At 38.2% G+C, this 22,074-nt stretch overlaps 4 protein-coding genes across 5 annotated transcripts; 3 read left to right on the top strand and 1 right to left on the bottom strand.

Annotated features, from left to right (window-relative positions):
- The first annotated feature begins 3,492 nt into the window (after positions 1-3,492).
- cnfn (cornifelin) lies at positions 3,493-4,844 on the top strand. The gene is made up of 3 exons (XM_080896446.1): positions 3,493-4,289; positions 4,381-4,517; positions 4,732-4,844. The coding sequence occupies exons 1-3, from the start codon at positions 4,124-4,126 to the stop codon at positions 4,822-4,824; spliced, it is 396 nt and encodes a 131-aa protein (XP_080752572.1). The 5' UTR covers positions 3,493-4,123; the 3' UTR covers positions 4,825-4,844.
- Positions 4,626-10,372, top strand: tlr21 (toll-like receptor 21). Its single transcript, XM_080896441.1, has one exon. The coding sequence runs from the start codon at positions 7,443-7,445 to the stop codon at positions 10,368-10,370; it is 2,928 nt and encodes a 975-aa protein (XP_080752567.1). The 5' UTR covers positions 4,626-7,442; the 3' UTR covers positions 10,371-10,372.
- A 247-nt stretch (positions 10,373-10,619) lies between these two features.
- prr19 (proline rich 19) lies at positions 10,620-16,662 on the bottom strand. The gene is made up of 4 exons (XM_080896442.1): positions 16,450-16,662; positions 13,421-14,743; positions 11,645-11,721; positions 10,620-11,542 (listed from the first exon to the last, which is right to left on the bottom strand). The coding sequence occupies exons 2-4, from the start codon at positions 14,571-14,573 to the stop codon at positions 10,919-10,921; spliced, it is 1,854 nt and encodes a 617-aa protein (XP_080752568.1). The 5' UTR covers positions 14,574-14,743; positions 16,450-16,662; the 3' UTR covers positions 10,620-10,918.
- pafah1b3 (platelet-activating factor acetylhydrolase, isoform Ib, gamma subunit) lies at positions 16,098-21,737 on the top strand. 2 transcript variants are annotated; one of them, XM_080896444.1, is made up of 6 exons: positions 16,098-16,154; positions 17,098-17,188; positions 17,912-18,001; positions 18,137-18,253; positions 18,418-18,540; positions 19,873-21,737. In XM_080896444.1, the coding sequence occupies exons 2-6, from the start codon at positions 17,108-17,110 to the stop codon at positions 20,131-20,133; spliced, it is 672 nt and encodes a 223-aa protein (XP_080752570.1). In that variant the 5' UTR covers positions 16,098-16,154; positions 17,098-17,107; the 3' UTR covers positions 20,134-21,737. The 2 variants fall into 2 exon arrangements, with proteins under 2 accessions (XP_080752570.1, XP_080752569.1); XM_080896443.1 differs by lacking the exon at positions 16,098-16,154 and adding an exon at positions 16,752-16,820.
- Positions 21,738-22,074: the final 337 nt, after the last annotated feature.

The following is a 22,074-nucleotide window of genomic DNA, read 5'->3' as shown; positions in this document are numbered from 1 at the left end:
TAATAATTAAATGCAGAGTGGTGTATGAATGAGGTCATTAAGGTAAGATGGGCCCCGATTATTCAAGACCTTGTATGTGAGGAGACAGAGTTTAAATTTGATTCTGGATTTAACAGGGAGCCAATGAAGAGAAGATAATATAGGAAAAATACACTCTCTCTTTCTATTTGCTGAATTTTGGATAAACTCAAGACTTTTCAGTAAGTTTTTAGGACAGCCTGATAATAATGATATCCAATAGTCCAGCCAGAAAGTAATTCTCAACTAACTCATTTTTTAGCATCACGATCAGACGTTTCTAATTTGAAAGATATTGCACAAAAGGAGAGGGAAGCAGTCCTACATATTTGTTCAATATGCGCATTGAAGGACACATTCTCACCAAGAACAGTTGCAAGATTCCTCACAGTAATACAGGAGACTAAGGCACTGTCATCCAGAGAAAGCGTCTGGTTAGAGACCATATTTCTAGGATTTTTAGGGCTGAGTACAATATGCTCAGTTTTACCTGAATTTAGAAGCAGAAAGTTAGAAGTCATTCAGGTAGTTATGTGTTTAAGATATTCATTCAGTTTAACTAACTGGTGTGTGTTATCTAGCTTCAGAGCTAGATAAAGCTGGGGATCATCTGCATAGCAGTGAAAATGTATGCTATGCCTTCTAATGATAGCATATACAAAGTAAACAGAACTGGTCCTAGCATAAAATCTGTTGGAGTCTAGATAAAATTCAAACCACTGCATAGCAGTGCCTTAAATACCTAATGCTTGCCCCAATGTCTCTAATAAAATATTGTGGTCAACAATGAATGATGCACTGAAGTATAGCCTCTGACAGCAAAAGGATGATGTTACTGTCAGGTGCCATAAGAAGATCATTTTTAACCAGGGGGGATTCTAGGATCAGAGCTTTGGGGGTGTGGAGCACCCAGAGAGCTGCCCAGCCAGACAAGATAAACTTTACTCGTCACGATGAGACTTCTTCCCTGTCTCTGTCAGTCCCTGCATCCTTTAATGTCTCCAGTTATCCCAGGTTCTCTCTGACTGTCTCCTTGGTGCATTTATACCTCTGTTCCTCCCTGTCCTCGTCATCTGTTGTCTTCGTCTCCGTTATCAGTCATCATAATTTTACCATCTCTGTGCAAGTCTGCAAATTTCTTTATTAAATCATAAGATTCTTAAATTCATCAAGTCTCTCTGTGCCTGGGTCCTCATCACAAAACATGACTGTTTTGTACATTTTAACACAATTTAATCCCCACATTTGTGAAAAAGGAAAATACTTTTTTGAAAAGTCTGTAACAAAACCATCAAATCTGATAAAGGTTATTTAAATGCTGCAAAAGAAGAATGGATTGGAATTTAAAAAAAAATTACATATATCCTAACCTTAATTACTGGGGAAGAAAAATGAATGATGTTCATAGTGAGCAAGAAGTAAACTGAGTGGACAGAGATTCACTTTTAATGTGTATGTATAATATATTACAGATACACAAAAATACACTCCAAAAATAGAAGAGTCCTTGAAATGTACTGTGGCGGAGGTGTGGTCCCGGGCGCGGCTGCAGGGGAGGAGTGGTGCAGTGAGCTCAAAGGGGCGGTGTTGGAGACGCAGGTGAGAACAGCTGATGGCGTTTGGACTGATGATGGTTTCCTTCCCCTTTTATAGTGAGACGGGAGAGGAGCAGAGGGAGAGCTGGAAATCAGCTGAGACTGGAGCTGTCAGACTGTGGACGGTCATAACAAATGAAAACTAGAAATAAACGTGCCATCTGGCGACAAACAACTGTGTGTGTGTGTACGTGTGTGAAGTGCATTTCACATGTACAAATGTACAAAATATTAATAAAAAAAACAAACTTAAATCTTAAAAATGGAGGCAACTTTGCCTATGGTACAATGTATACTATGTATGAAACGATCTTTACTGCATCTCCAAAAGTCGATTCTGTTCATCTGGACGTAACGTTTTGTGGAAGAAAGGTTTTGTCACTCACCCAAGTGACTTCTTTAGTCTTAGCTGACTGCAAGTTTCCCCAATCTTATAGTACATTTGCATAATGAATTGCAAATTTATAAGATTGGGGAAACCTGCAGTCAGCTGAGACTAAAGAAGTCACTTGGGTGAGTGACGAAATGTTTCTCCCACAAAACGCTACGTCCAGATGAACAGAATCGACTTTTGGAGATTTACTTTCCTGGATGATTGAGAATGCATCAAGACGATCTTTACTGCAGATACTAGTATGGCTCTGCAGATGTCACCTCACCTTGAGGTTGGCAAATCTGTCTGTCACTTTTTGGTGATCAACTCTCTCAAGCAGTTTATCTGTTTCAGTTTTGCCTGTCACTATTCCCTGTCCATTTTCTTACCTGGTTCTTCCTGACCATTCTCCTCACGTTCCCCTCTTTCCTCTCTCCCTCTTTGGACTGACAATCATACACAAATAGATTGTATTCAATTAGATGAAAAAATTACATTAATATGAAAAAAGCCCTCTCTCAGTGTACTTTCAACTAAAAGGAAAATAACCAAACCACATGTACCACTAATAAAAGATATAAATATTGAAACATTGATCCAACATTATCCTTTATTGACGGATCATTTGATCTTACACCTTTTTTTGAAAAACCTCCTTATATCCATTATGAACCTGGCTGTCTCTCTGTACACAACACACACACACACACACACACACACACACACACACACACACACACACACACACACACACACACACACACACACACACACACACACACACAACAGGAGTTATAAGGTTAATGGGCATCCAGGACAGTGGTAACAACAGTAGGCTACGGACAATTTTAAGTTTTAGATTTTAAATAGGCTATAGAAATTTCAATGGGAGCAACAGGACTGTCAAATGTCACTGATTTTACTACAGAGTAGGACGGATTGTAGGGTAGCAAACATCGTCGGAAAACACGTTTTCAAAACTGCAGGTTACCTGGTGTAATGTTTTTCAGCTAAAAAGAAACATGTTCTGACTCCTACCTAACTATATAAAGATTAACTGAAGGTTAAATGCAGCTAAATTGTCCTGTTTTGAGGCAGGCACTTACACCTCCGCCTCTGTAACCTTCCCTAACACTATTTTTGTACTTTGCCAAGTTATGAAACCTGACAGAAACTCTTCAAATCAGCCATTTAGCATTACCATTAAACCACTCTTTCAAGAATTATTGAGATAAAAGGAAGGTTGGAGATAAGTAGCCAAGAAAGCTGGTCAAGTGATGGCTTTTTAAGTAGTGGTTTAATTACTGCCAGATTGAAGGCCTGTGGTATAGAGTTGATTAACAGAGATAAGTTAGTCATATTTAAAACTGAATGTAATGCACTATACATTTGAACTGATGATTTGTTACCTTTTTTTAACTGAAAAAGCCATAAATAACAACAAAAGTGGTATTTGAACGGCCTAGAAGTCAGAAATACTTTGCTAAATTGTATTAAACAAGTATAATGTTTCTGCGCTGAGTATTTTCTTGAGTCACTGGTATTTACATACGGAGTGCCACTTTATAAAGTCAACAGAGTATGCGCTTGAGCGTCACAGTTCATTAAATTTTTTCAGCTTGTCCCCTGTTATGTACACACACATAATTCTAGGTGCACCATTTTAGGTGTGTGATACGCCCCAAAACCAAACATTTTTTCCTTTTTTCCTTTACAAGGCATTCAGCCCTGTTTACTTGGTCATTGTTTGCCATCTCATATCAGCATAGAAACTGAACTACAACCTATGCATACTGTGTCATTGGGTATAAGAGCTGTGGTTGTAAACCCTATCCTAGTCTTCAATTTCAGACCTTGCTTTCAGGAGCCAGATACTAACTTCAAGAGTTGAAAGGGACTGCAAATTTTCCTACAAATCAAGGTAGTTTAAACTCATCCTACTAACTGATTTTCTTCATATCTGATTTGGGGTAAACTCTTAATCAAGAAAGATCTAATAATTTTTGGTTGGAATAAAATCTTAAGAAGCTTTCACAACACAGATTTGGATATATAACATTTGCTATAAAGAAACTGTGTAAAAGTGTCTCAAAGGTTCTATAAACAAGAAAGTAAATTGGTAAAGTAAGTGACCTTCATGTTTAATTTGCTCCAAGTTATTTTTCTTCTTCTTGCAGCCATGGAATACCAGACAAATGTGATAAATGCACAACCTCAGGTGACTGTGACACAGTACACGGTCTCCCGTGGGTCGTCAGAGTGGAGTACAAATGCATGCGACTGCTGTGAAGACTGCGGCATCTGTACGTGTCTATATAAGTTCTATGGGAACATGCTGAAGTTTACCAACAGTGTAACATAACAGAAATATGATAAAACATCTCTCACCTCCAGGTCTTTGTGGAACATTCGTTCCCTGCATCCTGGCTTGTCAGGTGGCTCAGGACAGCGATGAAAGCTGCTGTCTGGCCTGCCTTCCCGGCGCCCTGATTGCTTTACGGACAAGCATACGCAACAGATACAATATTGGTGTAAGTGTGGTGCAGATTTCTAATCATTTATTAAACAAGAAGACTAGAATTCTAATCATGAATTCAATCATGAAGTCAGAAAATTCTCTAGAATTCTAATCTAGATGGTGTTTTATATTACATTTTTGAAATCCCAGCACTCTAAATATGGTTCTGTAAAAAAAACAAACTATGATGTTTGTCACCAGTTTACTGTGACTGTGCTTTTCCTCAGGGCTCTGTGTGTGACGACTGGTTAGTCATGGCCTGCATTCCAGCATGTGGATTATGTCAGATGGCACGTGAGCAGAAGATAAGAGGAAACTGAAAATTTATACAATATATGATATCCTCAAAGTATCAAAGTAATATAATATGTGAAAGTGTATTTCTTCAGTTTCTGTATCTTAAATTAAAATGTTAAAAAAATGGCATAGACATATTGTAGTAAAGCTAAAGGATTTGATAAGAAATAAAGTCAGATAACTGGACTAAACTGACAATTTCTTCTTGTTTTTCCTTGTTTATTCTATAGTTTAATAGGATTACATAGTATATCTGTTATATTTTAAATGTGAGCTCTGAGTCTTAGAATAAGGCTTAAAACCCCCGTATCTTTCACTCGAAGTTCAACAGCGACTCATTGTGCTGACACCAAGTTTGTGCAACAAATCAGCGAAAAAATCTGACGGATATGTGGGAATTTGCAGCACGAGTAACTCTTAACCACCCTTAAAACCCCCCAAAACAAAACAAAACAAAAAGAATCAGCCAGTTTATGGTGGTAAACTCAAATAACTATCATCATCATTTCTGAGAACTTTTTTACTACCTACAATACAATTCAATAATGTTCACAATTTTATATTTTTTTTTAATGTTTAACATAATTGTGTTAAAAATACGTGAGTTATAGATGTGTGAATGCAAATTGTATATCCACTCAAAAACAATATTTCAATAAAACTATTGGAATTAATGTGTTGTGATTAAATAGTTGAACACAGCTGTAAAGGATTATGAAAGAAGAAGAATACGTTGGAGACATCTTCCCCTTTCTGACTGACTGTTTTATTTTTGGCTGACCATGTACTTCAGAGCTGTCTAAAGGCACAGGGTGAGGCGAAAAGCATTAATCTGAGTAAGTACAAATGTGGCGTGGGTGTGGTCCTTGGCCAGCTGCAGAGGAGGCGTGACGCAGTGAGCTCCCGGGGCGGCGCAGGGGCGGGGTGAACAGGTGTGCTGGGATCTGACAGTGATTGTGTCTCTTTATGTGTTGGCAGTGACAGACAGAGACGGAGGTGACAGCAGAGAAAGAGAGCGCGGAGTATATGTGTCCACGTTACCCCGAGTTTAATAAAAGGTTTCTGCATTGTCAAAATCGCTCCGGCTGGTATTTCTTGGGTCCACCGTTACAACAAATTAGGGTACCTTATAACTTTAAACTATCAGGACATGTTTTCAGTTTTCCTGGGGAAGTTTGAGGAATGACATCAATATTATAAAGTTATGCTCATAAAGGGTGAATCTTAAAAGTGGCACGTATTATATAAAAAACTCTCTGAAAACTATTTCGCAACTCTTTCTATACATTTTATTTTTATAGACAGCTTCCTCTTTCTGACTCAATGTTTTTGCAGCCACCAAAAACAAAGCTGTCTGAGAAGGCAGGATAAACAGCATTAATTTAAGTAAGTACAAATTAGATTAACTTCACACATCATGACATTTTCAGTTTTCTTGGGATCGTCTAAGGATAGGAAATAAACGTTATCTTATTTGCAAAATCATAAGAATTTATGTTTGTAAAGGGTGAAAATTAAACATTATACATAGGAAAGAACCAAATTATTTCTCAACTCTTTCTATGCATTTCTTTTATCGTTCTAAAATTATTGATATCGTGATTTTTGCCATATATTGTATTCCTGTAGTATTCAATTAGGAATTCGTTGCTTTTCAACATTGTGCATTGTGTGGACCGCAATGACGTGTGAGAAACCCTAAAGAGGAGGAGAAGGGCAAACATTCATTTATATTGAAAGTGGATGTGAAAACATAAGAAAAGAGGAACAAAGTTTTTCTCATCGTATAAATTTCTTCGGGGACACGCTCCTCACACCTCAGGATTAGAAGATTCTTTTATGCTGAGACTATTCCTAGAGACTCGCAACTGCTTCTAATAAGAAACGGTAACAGCAACAAGAAAAGGTAAGAATCTGAGCTTGGGTTAGTAAAGTAATTATAAAAATATTTAGTCTAAATTAAAATGTCAGTTGAAGGCAGCAGGCTCCAACAACCATGATGAGTGTCCTGTATACTGTTTCTACAATATTTTAAAAATGATTAAAAATCTATCAGATATACAATGCTAGTTTGTCAATTTACGTCTTTATAATGTTTAAATGTACTTGTACTTGGGGCGATCGAGGCTCAAGAGTTGGTAGTTTGTCTTCGAATTGTAAGGTTGCCGGTTTGAGCTCGGACAGTCAGCTCAAACCGGTCGTTGTGTCCTTGGGCAACTTCATCTACCGCCTACTGGCGATGGCCAGAGGGGTTGATGGTGCGATATGGCAGCCTCGCTTCTGTCAGTGTGCCCCAGGGCAGCTGTGGCTACAACTGTAGCTTACCTCCACCAGTGTGTAAATGAATAGTGGAATTGTAAAGCGCTTTTGAGGGTCTTAAAAAGCACATTATTATTATTGTCAGATTTTAAGAGACAGCTGAAAACATCAATGATATACCTAAAGCGAGAATTTGCAATCTGATATTAGAATTTTTTTCTGATTTGAAAGTATTCTCTTTTCAGATCCCTGCATTCACCTGATGAAAAAACACAGAGGCCTTTAGACGTTTTCAACTTAATATTTAAACAAACGAAACGAAAAAAAAGGAGCCGACAGAAGTTATTTAAAGGACTATTTCTTTGCACTGCAAGAAGACAAAATGGGAAACCATCAGCTGCTGTCAGTTACAGTTGTTCTTGCAGCTGTTCAACTCACCAGTAGTTACAGTTTCAGGAACTGCATTGCAGAAGCAGATTCTGATGGGAAAACTTTCAACTGCATGCATCGGAATGCAATGCATATTTCTGATATTGTCAGTGACCTGCCACCATCTGCCATCAATCTCACCATTTTAAGAACTCCTCTGACGGACCTTCCTAACAACAGCTTTAGTAACCTAGTAGACCTTCAGCACCTCAGAATTGATAATAATTCCTTGACAACCATCCGTCAGTTAGCTTTCCAAGGCTTGTATCAACTGAAGAATCTAAACATGTCATTAAACAAAATATCAGCGCTCAACCCTTCTCTGTTTAAGGACCTGCAGAATCTCACCTCCCTCTTTTTGGCCAACAATGCATTGGAGCGGCTGCCCGAGGATATTTTTTCATCTGTTCTCAAGCTACACACTTTAATCCTGAGACAAAACTTTCTGTCAGATTTCTCAGGCATTGCTAAGTCTGTGGCACATCTGACAAATCTGACGACACTGGATCTTTGCTTTAACAATTTGACCTCCCTCAGACACTCAAATGTGTCACTGCCCCAGTCCCTCACTGTTTTGTATGTTTGCCATAATAATCTATTAACGCTGGGATGTAAGCCTTCATTTCTCAGCTTTATCAACATTTTAGATTTGTCATACAATTCTCAGCTGCCTACAAAAGCCTTTGATCAAATTGATTTGAGCACTATAAATTATTTGCATTTGCGTTCAACAAATGTAACAATAGTGGAGTTTTTAAACATTAGCAACATCAATCCAAGTCATGTTGATTTCTCTGGTACAGGACTGAACAATGACAGCATGCTCAAAGAATTATGCATACTGTTGAAAAAAAGGCTGAAAGAGAAAAATCTTAAAAATATGAACCTGGGTAATAATGCAATTAGGCAACTTACAAATAACACACTGTCCTATTGTCCTAATATCACAGGGGCTTTGGATCTATCCCGCAACAACCTAAAGAGTGCATATTGCCTTGAGTTTCTTAGAAGACATGTATACATAGAAGACTTCAAAGCAGAGCACAACCATCTCAGCTCCCTAATATACTGTAAAAAAAACTTTCAATTTAAAAAAATGGAAAATCTGAGTTATCGTTACAATCGCATCTTAAAAGTTGACTCTCATGCTTTTTATCATACACCAAATATCAGGACGCTACAACTTAACATAAACAGTATTGCATTTCTCCATATACACGCTCTCAAGGGACTAAAAAAGCTCGAGACACTTCGTTTAGACAATAACCTCTTAACTGATTTGTTCAGTGTCACATTTGAAGATCTGGTCAGTTTGCAAATTCTTAACATTCGCAACAACCGCATTTCTGTCATTTTCAATAGGACTTTTTTCAACCTGACATTTTTAAATACACTGGATCTTGGAGGTAATAAGATTACCCATTTTCAGCGATCGGGTCTTGATGGACTAAAAAGCCTGTCCAAGCTCTATCTAGATGGAAACCAGCTAAAACAAATTGACCCTTTCTTATATCGTGCATTTCAAGACACCCTCACTGTGCTAGATTTACAGAGTAATCAGATTTGCTTCATAACAGAAACTCATGAGTCACCATTCATGAATCTCAGCAGACTGACTGATCTGAAATTAGATCGGCAGCGACCTAACGGACTCACCGTTTTACCACGCACTTTACTACGTGGCCTCTACTCACTGAAATCTTTGTATCTCACCAACAATAACATATACCATCTTGCTCCTGATACCTTTGATGACCTAACAGACTTAAGTTTCCTCACACTGGATAACTGCTGTGTTGGGGTGAAAAAATTAGAACCAGGGGTCTTTAAAAATTTAAGAAATTTGACCAGATTGGCTGCAGAAAATATGGGCATTCAGAACTTCTCTAAAGAGGTTTTTGGGAATCTTACACAGTTACGTTTACTGCAGCTCAACCGCAATGCCATGCAGACTCTTTCTGTAGACGCATTAATGAGTCTACCTATGCTTCGTTACCTTGACATACGAGATAATCCTGTAAGCTGCACCTGCAACAACGGGCCTTTGCAAAATTATACAAAGAATAACACAGATGTTCAGGTGGTGTACCTGTACAACCTGTCATGCCAACACAATCCAAAACTCAAATTTTACAATTTTGACACTAAAGTTTGTCGCGGAGATATAGGAATGTACCTGTTTTTTAGCACATCAGCTGCAATCTTCTTGTTTACAATCATTCCCTTATTCTATGTTAAACTCTACTGGAAAATGAAGTACAGCTACTATGTGTTTCGGGCCTGGTTTAGTGAGCAGTGGAGCAGATTCCATGAGGAGGAGGAGAATTGTAAATATGATGCATTTATTTCCTATAACTCATCTGATGAACAATGGGTCATGGACCAATTGTTACCCAACTTGGAGGGAGGCGGATCATCTTTTAAGCTTTGCCTGCACCACAGGGACTTTGAGTTGGGCCGTGATATTGTGGACAATATTGTTTCTGCTGTATACAGCAGCCGGAAAACCATTTGTGTGGTGAGCAGGAATTTTCTGCAAAGTGAGTGGTGTTCTCTGGAAATCCAGCTTGCCAGTTACAGACTCTTTGATGAGCACAGAGATGTTCTCCTGCTTGTTTTTCTGGAGCCAATCTCTGAGAGGCAGCTGTCTTCGTATCATCGCATGAGGAAAGTTATGTTAAAAAAGACTTACCTGCAGTGGCCTGGTTCAGACTGTACTAACCCAACACAGGCGCAGGAACTGTTCTGGAATCAGCTGCGTAGAGGAATAAAAACAGGGACCAGACTAGAGACAGAAGAATATTCTGCAACTCGTGAGAGCAAAGAAGCTGAAGACTTTACGGATGAGAGATCTGATGAAAACTTTTACTTGCAACCTTAGAAAGAAAATAAGAATGTGTGATTTGTGGTTTTACTCAATTAACCTTTCAGTCTAAATGTGTTTATCTGTGATGAAGTTATGTTGTAAATATGCAATATAATGTGTAATAAATGTAAGAGCAGCTTTTGTTAATTTTATGTTTTGCAGTGTTTATGTATATATGCAATTTCTAAAAATGTCTTTTAAATTACTGTTTTGCATTTAAAGGGATGCGCAACTTTCACAAACAAATAATATTCCATTATGACATGTGTTTTTAATTGTACAGAAGTCCAAAATAAACATAAATGCTTAAAAAGGTTGAAAATGATGCATAATCAAAGGCTACTTAACTCAGCAAAAACAGGACAATAGAAAAAGACAGGTTACTCTTCAGAGGATAGCTATTGCATCTATGCTTAATGCTATGGTTATATTAATATGGGAACATAACATGTTTATCACTCACTAAACAAAAACCTTGGAGTGCATAAATTAAGGGAGAATTGTACTTTAATCAGTCATAGAAATATTGATCCACATGCTTGTATGGAGAGCTTTACCACACATTAGTACAGTCTCATAGGAGGGAAGGACCACGGCTCAGGGCTAAGGAAAGCAGAAAGGGAAGGTGAAGGGTCTCTCTCAAGAATGAATGACGGAGGGTAGTGCATAATATCAGTGTGCTGGGACTTCAGAGAACAAGCTGAAGCGTGACTGAACTGGTTTGAAGGTTGGAAATGGCTGCTCTGATGGTGAACTGGGGCAGCAAAAGAGGGAACACAAGAGTACATATCAGTTCCAAATGGGTCTTCCTGCTGGGCAAAGTGCATTGGCTCTCCTGCGTATGTATCTGGCAGCTGCGATTGGTAAGGAAAAGAGGGCTGGGAGTTGCTGTCAGAGTACTGTAGGCTCTGATTTCCAAGTAAGCTGGATTGGTCCATGAAGCCATTTTCAAAAGAACCAAATGTAGCTGAATTTTTGCTCTTTGACCAGTTTAAACCATCTTGCCAGTTCTCAGGTACAGAAGCCACTTCTCTCTGGCATAAAGTGGTAGAAGGAGCAAACAAAATGCTTTCTGGAGCTTCACAGGTCTGAAGGTTCATGAACAATGGAGGAGAGAGACTTGGTCTGAGGATATCATCCAAAACACTGTCAGCCATATCCGCAGGGCTCGCCAGCCACTCAGTAACCTTGACAATTAACATAAGGAATCATTATTTATTATCAGAGAATCTTATATTATAGAAATCTGAAAATAACTTAAGAGTGACAATGTAAACTGAGGGCCTCACCTGTTTTTGACTGCAGTGTTGCTGCAGACTGGTCTTCCAGCTGGAATGGCTATTTGCTGGCATATTAAAAGAGATATCTAAAAATAAGGAAACAAAACTGAAAAAATGTAGGTATGTCATGCCTACTTCTGTTTTTTTTTTAAATAACCACATAAAATGATGTAAAACCAAATTGATGGTTTGTGTCTTTTCTGTATTCTTTACACAAATTAATCTCCTGACATAAAACAAACACAAAACACTTTTTAGGATAGGTCAAAAAATCCAAACCTATCTTCACACAATGGATGCCTATTAAAAAAAAAAGTATTTTTTTTAAAAAAAAAAATCTTCCTCATCATGCAATACATGGAGTTAAGATCAATGTTTTCTCTTTTTAAAAAAAACCAAAACAAAACAAAAAAAACAGCAGAAATGTTGGTTTAAAGATATTTAACAGTAAATAAACCTTTAAAACTATTTTAGCACAGAAGGCATTATCCAGTCATTCTTTAAGAGGAAAAAGGTTTTTTTCAGTGTTTCACTTCTCTTCCGTAACTGTTTTTGCACGTGTTTGACAGAAGGAAGAGGTGGCGCAAAGACAGACAAGTATAAGAGAGGACAGTGGTGAGTTAATGACAACTGATTGAAGTGCAAGAAATGTTAATTATTCTAAAACCATAGATAGACAGATGCAGATTTACACTAAACATCTGTAAGTCTGATAGTAGAGAAGCTGGTCCTAGCTGGAGTACCAATAACTCTCTGCCAAAGTTAAATCTGAACCAAATACACAAGGTCTACAAGGCTGAGGGGGAGTAACAATTACTGCAACGGTAAATTCTATAGTACATGACAGCACAAAGACACGGGAAGAAAAAGTGACAACAGGTAAACGTGATGTAGGTGGAGGTCATGGTCAGTCTCTAAGGGAAACACTTTGTGCAGAATTCGCAATTAGTGTATTTAAGTTGTGTTTGTATTGTGTGCATAAGAACAAAATAATGTGTGTGAGCTTACAGGATGCAGCATGCACTATTACTAGTTCAATTTAATCTGAATGACTAAATGGTTAAAATACACCAACATAAAAAGACAGTGTAAATGTTCAAGCTATCAAACAAAAGTAAATGTAAGAACTTAAATATTTCTTACCAATCAGCTTGGCAATATATTACTAACAATCACTTTTATACTAAGTACTTATAAGTAACAATGAATGCAAAGATAGTCCATAAACACTTTTAAAATAACGAATTTTGAGCATATAATCTGTATCACAATGTAATAACATCTATCAAACAGATGTTTGATCAGCTGGAAGTTACACAGTTGAAATTATTACCATGTCAACCAGCATGGCTGTGGTCAAACAGAGATCATTAGACATAATCAGTTAAAAACTTGCACCAGAATATCTCCCCTATGATAGTGATAGATAAAGTATAACAAGTAGTTGTTACTTTAAAAAAAACAAAACGTTGAGCTTGAACAAATCTGCGCTTTCCTTTATATTATGGGGGACATGTATTTTAAGCTCTAGACCAAAATACTAAATTTTGCTCTACAAGGGCCTGATATCCACTTACGATGACATTATAGTGCCACAGTTCAATTGAAATTTTAAACGAATATCCTCATATGTGCGTCTCATTTTTGTCAGAAACAAAAATCAGGTAAAGAAAATCTGGCAATTCTTTGTTTTTACACTCATCAGGTCCCAATGAGCCCAAATATCAAAAAGAAATAAAAATGCATGCCATGGAAGAGTTCAAGTCTCAAGAGGTTAATGCTCACCTGCGGCAAAGAGATTCTCTTCATTTTTCCTGGTTGGCTCTTGATCATGATCTTGGTCTTTCTTTGTGGGATGCACAGCAAAGCTACGATGTTGCTGAAGTCTAAGGAGGTTCTCTTGAAGCCACGGTCCATGTGTTTCCCTCAGAGAGTTTAACAGGACCTCCCTGCTCTCTGACAGCAGGTTTCTCCTACTGATCGACGGAAGCTTCAAACGTTGACACAAACGTGCTGCTACTGCACTGACAAACTTCGTTACATACTCTGGATCTTGTGTTCTGTCCTGTATCTCACAGCTGTTAGTAGTGGCTGAACTGGAGAGTTTAAGTGGGCTTGAGGTGAGACCATGAGTTTGTATCTGCTGAACAGGGGGCTCCTGGTTCTTTGGGGTTTGCACAAGAGTAGAAATCACACGTTTCTTTACATTTGTGTTGAAAGACTTAATATTGTCTCTGTCAACAACCGGAGTCAGCAGTGATTCTCTGCTGTTTTCAGACATGACACATGCCCACTTGGTTTCTGTTGTTAGTACATCGAGGAAGCTGTGTTTAGACCAGTGGCTGCTTTGAAAACTTTCACATGAAAGAGGGAGTTGTTGTTGTGGTTTCTCTTCTGTTGTGACATCTGACTGCTTTGACTCAAACTGGATGTTGTTCTTTTCCTTCTCTTGGCAGTCAGTGTGGGCTTTTGAAGCAGGGTCTGTATTTTTTCTGAATGGCACACAGCTCCCAACATCTGTATCAGCTCCCAACAAAGCATCAGTGGACAGTGAAGCAGAATTGTGCAATGCTGAAGATGAATGTGAAATTACAGTGTTCTTTTCTTTTCTTTGTTCCTCCAGTTTTGGCTGTTCACTTAGCAAGCGTTCAAAATCAATAGACTTCACCTCATGGTTAAACAGGCCATGGTGTCCTGTCAGGCGGCCGTCTGTGATGATACTGGGCTCCTGCACAGAGCGCACAACACTTGGAAATGGTGGATTTCTCCTCGAAGAACAATGGCAACTAGCACAACAGCAGTTATGCAAATGTGCCATGTCTATGTTGCTTTGGCAATGACGGTAGTGATGATGATGGTGATTTGACTTGATCTTTGAAATCTCTTTCCAGCCACCTCTTATTTGACTCCTCTCCTTGCGGGTCTTCAGTCGTTTCATTTTTTTCTCCTCATTTGCCTTACTGTAGTGGGTTGAATATCTGGGAAGAGCACTGAATCTTTTTGCAAAGCAACACTTTTTATCTGTTGTTTTTGTTTCTTGTTGAAAATTGTTGACTTTTCCTTCTTATAGAGGTCCTGCCACACACATGGCTCATGCTGCATTCTATTCTGTAGAAAAATAACCACAGTTAGTAAAGCAGGCTTGATAATACAGGATGTGGTTGTACCTCATTGAGGTCGACTCTAGTATTAAAATTAAGAGCAACTTACCAATGATTCAGTGAAACTGACTAAATATAAATTTGAATGTGGGCTTTGACTTGAACATGTAGACCACACATAATACAACTTTCTAAGCACTTCATAAAAATAATAAGAAAGCATGTAACATACTTGCCATAGTTTAGCAGAGATAGATAAAGTATGAAAAATGTCTCCTTTACCTTAACATTATTTGTGCAATTAAACCCTGAAGTGAGGATCATTTCATGTACAGTACAAATTGTAAGGAAATTAATTTGCATGACATTTAAAATCATATTAAACTACAGACACAAAATCATTCCAATATATAATGTATTATTTGACCTGTTCCACAATCACAAGAGTTTCACCATATATGTGCAGCTGTACACACTAAAAACTAGGTTTCGAGAAAAACATTTCACATAAATGGGCGAAAAAGAGACACTGAGCAGATGGGCCAACTGCAGTCAGACTTTGAGCACTTTAAGTACCCCTTCAGATATTTTTGCAGTTTTATAGCTGTGGTTACATTTCTCTGTGCATGCATGGTTGTAATTATTTATAACGTTTGTAATTGTATAGATACTGAATAGTAAGGTGAGTTGAGCTGACTACACCCATCAAAGTTGCCTGTCAAGTTCATATGGTCTGCTGTTAACCCTGTGTAAAAAAATAATAATAATAAAAATAAAAACATTAAAAAAATATAATAATAAAAATATGTGCAGTATTGAGATGACTGCAAGTCAAAAGTACTGCTTATAATATATGTGAATGTACTTATTTCTACTCTGAATGTCTGGGGGGGGAAAGCCCCGGACAATATCCTGTATGCACACAAAAAAGTTAGAACTTATACTTCTGTTTGCCCTGTTGGGCATTCCTACAGTCTGTCATCTGCCTCCATCTCACCCCATCCCACTTCTGTAACACCAACCTGCTACTTTCATTACATCCATAAACCTCCTCTGCAATCATCCTCTTTTTCCTTCTGCCTGGCAGCTTTATCTTTAACATGCTTTGCCAGTTGTGTCCACTATCCATCCTCACCATATGTCCAAGCCATTTCAACTTTGCTTCAATGTCCCTCCTAGTCACTCGCAACTAAAAATTTAGAATCTTCAGCGCCACCTCCCGTCTTTTTGTCAGTGCCACCGTCTCCAAACCATACATCATCGCAAGTCTTACTAACATCTTAACTTTCCTTTTGCATTCTTCTATGCTTATGTCGCCAATCACACCTGACACTAGTGCCCACTCACTCCACCTCGTCCACAACCTCTTCACCACTTCCTGTGTGGACTGTTCGTTGCTTTGGATGGTTGACCCCCAGGTATTTTGAACACAAATCAGCTCGAACTAATACTGAAACTTAATGAAAACTTAACTAAAACGAGCAAACTAACTGAATTATGTCAGCAAACTAACTTGGAGATTAGCAAGCACCTACTATCCCCAGGTGTAATTTAAGTTAAGGTGACACGCGGTGCATGAAGTCCAAGCTGTAGCTGCTTAGAAGCGAAAAGTATTTCCAACTTTAGCAAACTGTAAATCAGTTAAAACCGTAAATACATGAGAAAAAAATAAATGAAAAGGAAAAATAGTTAATAAACATAGTGTCTACTTACCAAAGTCGTTAACAACCGCTTAATTTTATCGCACACCGAATGTGTCGTTGCACGGCAACACGCAGCCGTTGCGTTTTTTACACGCAGTGATAACGCCCAAGAAAGCCCACGAGTTGGACGAAACTACCCTCACAAAACGAGGGGCTACACAGTATCAACTCTGCTCCATTTCTCTACTTATGTAATCCTTTATTATTTACATTCTCATATCATATTTTGCACACTACAATTTTATATGTTCAAACGTCGGAAAATTAAAATATCTAAAACCATACATGTTGCTGACTACTCATGATAATGGTACGCTCTGCTGTGCTGAACCTCACTTCCGGAAAGTGATTCGGGGGGACACCAGTGTTTTTGATTTAGTGGTATGCTATGATAAGTTATACCTCTTAATGCAGTCATTATGTTAATCTCTACCCTTTTCCATTCTGCAGAGCACAGGCCTATTTCATTTCACAATTTCTCTTATCTTTGTTCAACTACATCTCTTATGTGTTCCAGCATGTTGAGCTAGCTATTGTAGCTAACTTTGTTAGCTTCCACAGATCTCTCAAGCGAACAGAGCTATGGGCTATTTATGAATTGGTTTGTATACATTGCTGAAAGTGTGAAGAACTCAATGCGACTGTTTTCCCAACACAGGTAAAGCAGAATGAGTGCAGGAGAACCAAACCCAGCCGCCACACCCACTCCCTGTGAAGACACGCAGGGAGATGGACGATGGATGTCTATGGTGTGTGACTTTTATATTATTTATAGGTTTTATAAAGTACGGTGTTATATTATTCCGTTTGCATCGTTGCTGATGTTTAGTTCTGCAATCAGTGAAGATAAAGGGAAGCTTCATAGTTGAAAAGAGCCAGCTACTAACATATTGTAGTACATATTGTTGCAATAATGGCCTTCATAAATTATTTAAACCTGTCTAATAAATGAAAATGCAATGGCTTGTGAGGGGTGTGCAGTTTTGCAATTGATTGTGAAAGAAAGGAGAAAAGTCTTGGCAAATTAGTATTTTTTCAGACACATGGGGATATGCATAGATATTTCATTAATTGATTAAAAAAAACCCATTAGAAAATGTTTTCTCTATCCACATAACAGCGCATTCTAAATACATTTTTGTACCTGGACTTGCCATGTAAAAATGAAATTGCTGGTGTTACATTCAATACTGCACTGTGATGATATCAAAGTGCTTCTAGAAAGTAGACTCGCCACTCGTTAGCCTTTTGGCGTTGCCATCGGGCATTCATTTGGGTAGTTATTTTAAAGGATGTCTCTAAATGAACACAAATGTCAGTAGTCACCAGAAAACCAAAAGAAACATACCATGCTGATTCTTAAAAAAAACACAAGGTTTTAAAAAGTTTGTCTTGCAATATGTGCGGATGTTGTGCAATGGTTGGTACTGTAGTAAAAATATATATACATCTTTTACATTTTCTTTTTGTAGCACAATCGGTTTGTGTCCGACAGCAAAGACAAAGAACCTGATGTCCTGTTTGTTGGAGACTCTCTTGTTCAGCTCATGCACGAGTTTGGGGTAAAACAAAGATTGCATTGATATGTGTGCCTCTGTCCATTATGTAACTGATTTACGTTTTCTCATAAATGTTTTCAAAGTGTGAAAACTTGTTGTGGAACATGTGAATGCAATATTATTGTGGTTTGTCTGCAGATATGGCGTCAGTTGTTCTCACCTCTCCATTGCCTTAATTTTGGGGTGGGTGGTGATGCAACACAACATGTGCTGTGGCGACTGAGCAACGGTGAACTGGATAACATCAGCCCAAAGGTTCAAAACAGTGCCAGAAATAGATAACATGATCATGCTTGTTTATTCACACAAAAGACTGATTGTGCTCAACTCTGTGTTAAAATCCCACTTCCAGGTACATTGGGTCAAAATATCAGCGACATGTGTTCAGTCATGCATTGCTTTGTCGTTTGTTGTTGCAGGTCGTAGTGCTGTGGGTAGGAACTAACAATCACGGTCACACTCCTGAACAGATCTGTGGAGGCATCTTGGCTATTATCCAAGTTATCAAGAACAAGCTTCCCAATGCCCACACGCTTGTACTTGTACGTGTTTTTCCTAAAGCATTCCTTGTATCAGGTGTTAATCTGCTCACCCGCATGTTTTTTGAAAATGACTAATGAAGTTAATTCAACCATCAAAGTACAGTGCGATGTCACCCCTTTTAGCAGCATCTTAGCTATCTGAAATGAGGTGAAGTGTAAAGTTATGGATGCTTCTTCATAGGCTGGAACTTTGATTATCTGTGAGCCATTTCACGTAGTATATTCAAGGATTTTAAATATACACTGCAGACATTGCTCATAAGAATAAGGGCTTGGAAGTATTTTGTTCTGAGGCCCATTTGGAAAAACAGTGCAGCACACACTCTACAGACATGCTCTTCAACGAGTCTGCAGAGAATAGCAGCTTGATGGGAGCTGTGTAGAAGCTGCAATCGCTGCTGATGCTGTTGCAACTAAAGTTAGAGACTGAAACTGAAATATTTTAGGTACTTAGAATAAAACGAGACTTTTGAAAATTTAATGCTAACTGGAACAACCTTTTTTGGTGAACCTTGGAAACTAATATCAAATGAAAATACAGAGGAACTCTCTTCAGCTTGAGTCTTTGCCAATTTTGTAGAATCTATCAATGCAAGTTGTCTGATGATCCTGTGGTGAATATGTTTATTGAGACTGGGATGAGTTATGTGTATTTAGGACATGTTATATGTATTCTAATAACTATTCCAAAATTCTTGAATTTTTTATCTTGCTATAATGATCTCTTTAACGGGGTTGGCCAGTCTGAACAAAACTAACATCAGATCACTAACATCTATGGGTTTTTTTTTAAAAAGACTTAATAGTTTTCGTTTGTTTCATGCGCTATCTTCAATGTATGTCACCTATATGTAAGTTAATGGTTTAAGAAAATTGGATCCGCAGTAGAATTTTGTTCAAGTCACCACTAAATACAGAAAGAAGAATTAGAAAAAGTGCTGCAAACCTGGTTAACTCTGGTAATTAAAAAAAGACTGAGATTTTCAGACAATAAAAACTAAACTGAAACGGCAACGGCTTAGAAAATCTGCTTGAAAATCAACTGATGCTATATTGTATTGTATGTAAATGGATATCTTAGATTGTTTGGATCAGAAGGTTTTGTGCTATATGATATGTAGTTAAAAGTAAACCAGAGGAGTCTCTGCCTGGTCAGGTGAATGTTAGGGGGCCAAAAAGCTGTACTTGTTTCAGACAGGTCTGAAGTTTAACTGTATTAATTTACTGTATATGTACTAGGGGCAGAAACTTAATTGGAAATTCAGCTAACACGCATATGAAATAAGGAATATGAAACATTTAAAAATAAGTATGCTAATGTTTGTTTTCCAGAGTTTACTGCCCAGAGGAAAAATGCCAAACCCTCTACGGGAGAGAAATGCCAAGGTGAACGAGCTAGTAAAGGACACCTTAACATCCCTTCCCCGTGCCTCCTTCTTCAATGTAGACCCCGGCTTTGTTCACTCCAATGGTAGCATCTCCCACCAGGACATGTACGACTACCTTCACCTGACCCCGAAAGGATATCAAGCTGTATGTGAACCTTTGCATGCCCATCTCAAGGCCCTGCTAGGTGAACCTACTGACAACTGAGCATCTAGGTCACAAAAGTACACTACCACAGTGGTCCTTGTCCCTGTTTCAAGAAACCATTGCACTTATATTATTAAGATGTGTAATGATGGATAGAATCAGTTATTGAGGGCTAAGAGCTGCATAAACTATTTGTGGAAGACCTCTTCAAGGCCTTGGTTGGTGACCACTGTTAAAGACAATGTGACCATACGGTTTTTGTTTATATGAATTGACAAATCCCTACTTCCATTCCCAATATTGCACCTGTTCCATTAGCTTCTCTGACACAAAGAATCAATACAATTGGACAATTTTGTTTGTCATCCAGGGACCCTCTGGTTTAAGAGAATAATAATGAGCTAATTATACTGTCCATTATCACCCTCATGATTGGCACCGCTCACTAAAAGTGATGTCATATCCACCGGTGCAAGTTTTTGTGTCATTTTAGCCGGTCGCACACCTCTCAATTTTTTTTACCTGTGTGTGGGTGGCATTGGCACCATGGCCGGTAATTCCCAAATTATACAGAGGGAGATGCTGCAACAGCTTGACAAAAAGACTTCTTAAAAACTCAGCTTCTGGTTTGAGCTTCTTCTACTCTTAAAGAGGGCTGATGTGGAGGTTTTATCTCAGTGATGACAGTTTGTTTTCGAAAATGCTGTAGCGGGTAACTGAGCCCTAAGCACCAGTATTAATGGTGACTGCTGTGGTGATATCACTGTTTGCAAATGACACGACTAATGCGCTGACCATAAAGCACCCTTTAACGATACGTGAAGAGATGGCTGTTAGAGCACACATCAGTCCAGATGTTCAGTGGTCATGAATAAATTTCAAAAGTAGGCAGCAGCTTTATATTCTAAGGAAGACATTCTGTAGGTCAAACCGCTGAATGCAGCACCTTGTTAAAGGCTTGCTGTGCTGCAGATCTTATCCCTTTGGCTATAGCTCATGAATCCTTCACACACAAAAACAGGTTGCACTTTCTTGAACTTTAGGAACAGGAGCTTGTTGGAAAAGGATGCAGGATATATCAGGTTTAAGCCAAAATATGCCTGTATACAAGATAGAACAACTGCCCTTCTTAGAAGATCCTTGTAAATCATCTCGATTTCACTGTTCTTCAGGTTACCTTTATTTGGCAATAGCTTTATTGCGATGTCTGATGTGTTTGGTTTCTTTTTTTTTTTTTTTTTGTACCTGTTCATTTGAAGGACCAAAGTGTTTTGGGGTTTTTTGTTTTTTGTGTTTTTTTTTGCTTGTCTGCACTTGCAAACAATTGACCGTTACAGTTTACTTGCTTTTCAGCATATCATGTTATCTCATTAATGCCCTTGTATCTTTTCCTTTATCCATAACAGCAACAGAGTATTCATATGAGAGACTGTTTTGTTGCAAGGATAGATGTGTTTGAGTAGGTCGAGAAGCTGTGGTGATATATCTAGATGTCTGTGAATTGAGATAAGTCTTTTGTAATGGCTCCTTCAAATATTTAAAGGCTTTACTTCACACTAACCTGCTTCTGGGCCTCTTGTGTGACGACTGTGCTACATTACATGAACAATTGGATGGCCAACTGTGTAAGTGATGAAAGATATGCATTAAATATCAAAACAAGATTGGATCTGTGTGTTGAGTACCACTGATGCAGAGCTACATGTTTAGGCCTTGGGTTCATCAAGAGTACATATAGATTGTTAGATGTGTAAAAGAGATTTATTACGTTTGCTTGACTGGTTTTGTTCCTGTCTCACGCATATTTTGTGAGCAGAGGCACGTTTCAGAAACTTGAGGAAGGTGAACAAGTCTAACTTTGTCCATACCACCCATTTGTGAGTTTTACCACGAATCTGATCCTTTCTCCAACTGTCATCACACATGAAACAAAAGCAGAGCACTTACAGCTCTTCTTGACATTAGCAAACACGATTTAATATTGACAGTGATGTATCAGTT

The sequence above is a fragment of the Rhamphochromis sp. 'chilingali' genome (genome assembly GCF_963969265.1).
Source record: "Rhamphochromis sp. 'chilingali' genome assembly, chromosome: 11".
NCBI lineage: Eukaryota > Metazoa > Chordata > Actinopteri > Cichliformes > Cichlidae > Rhamphochromis > Rhamphochromis sp. 'chilingali'.
The sequence above is the reverse complement of the archived record's forward strand: the minus strand, read 5'-3'. Positions and strand labels throughout refer to the sequence as shown.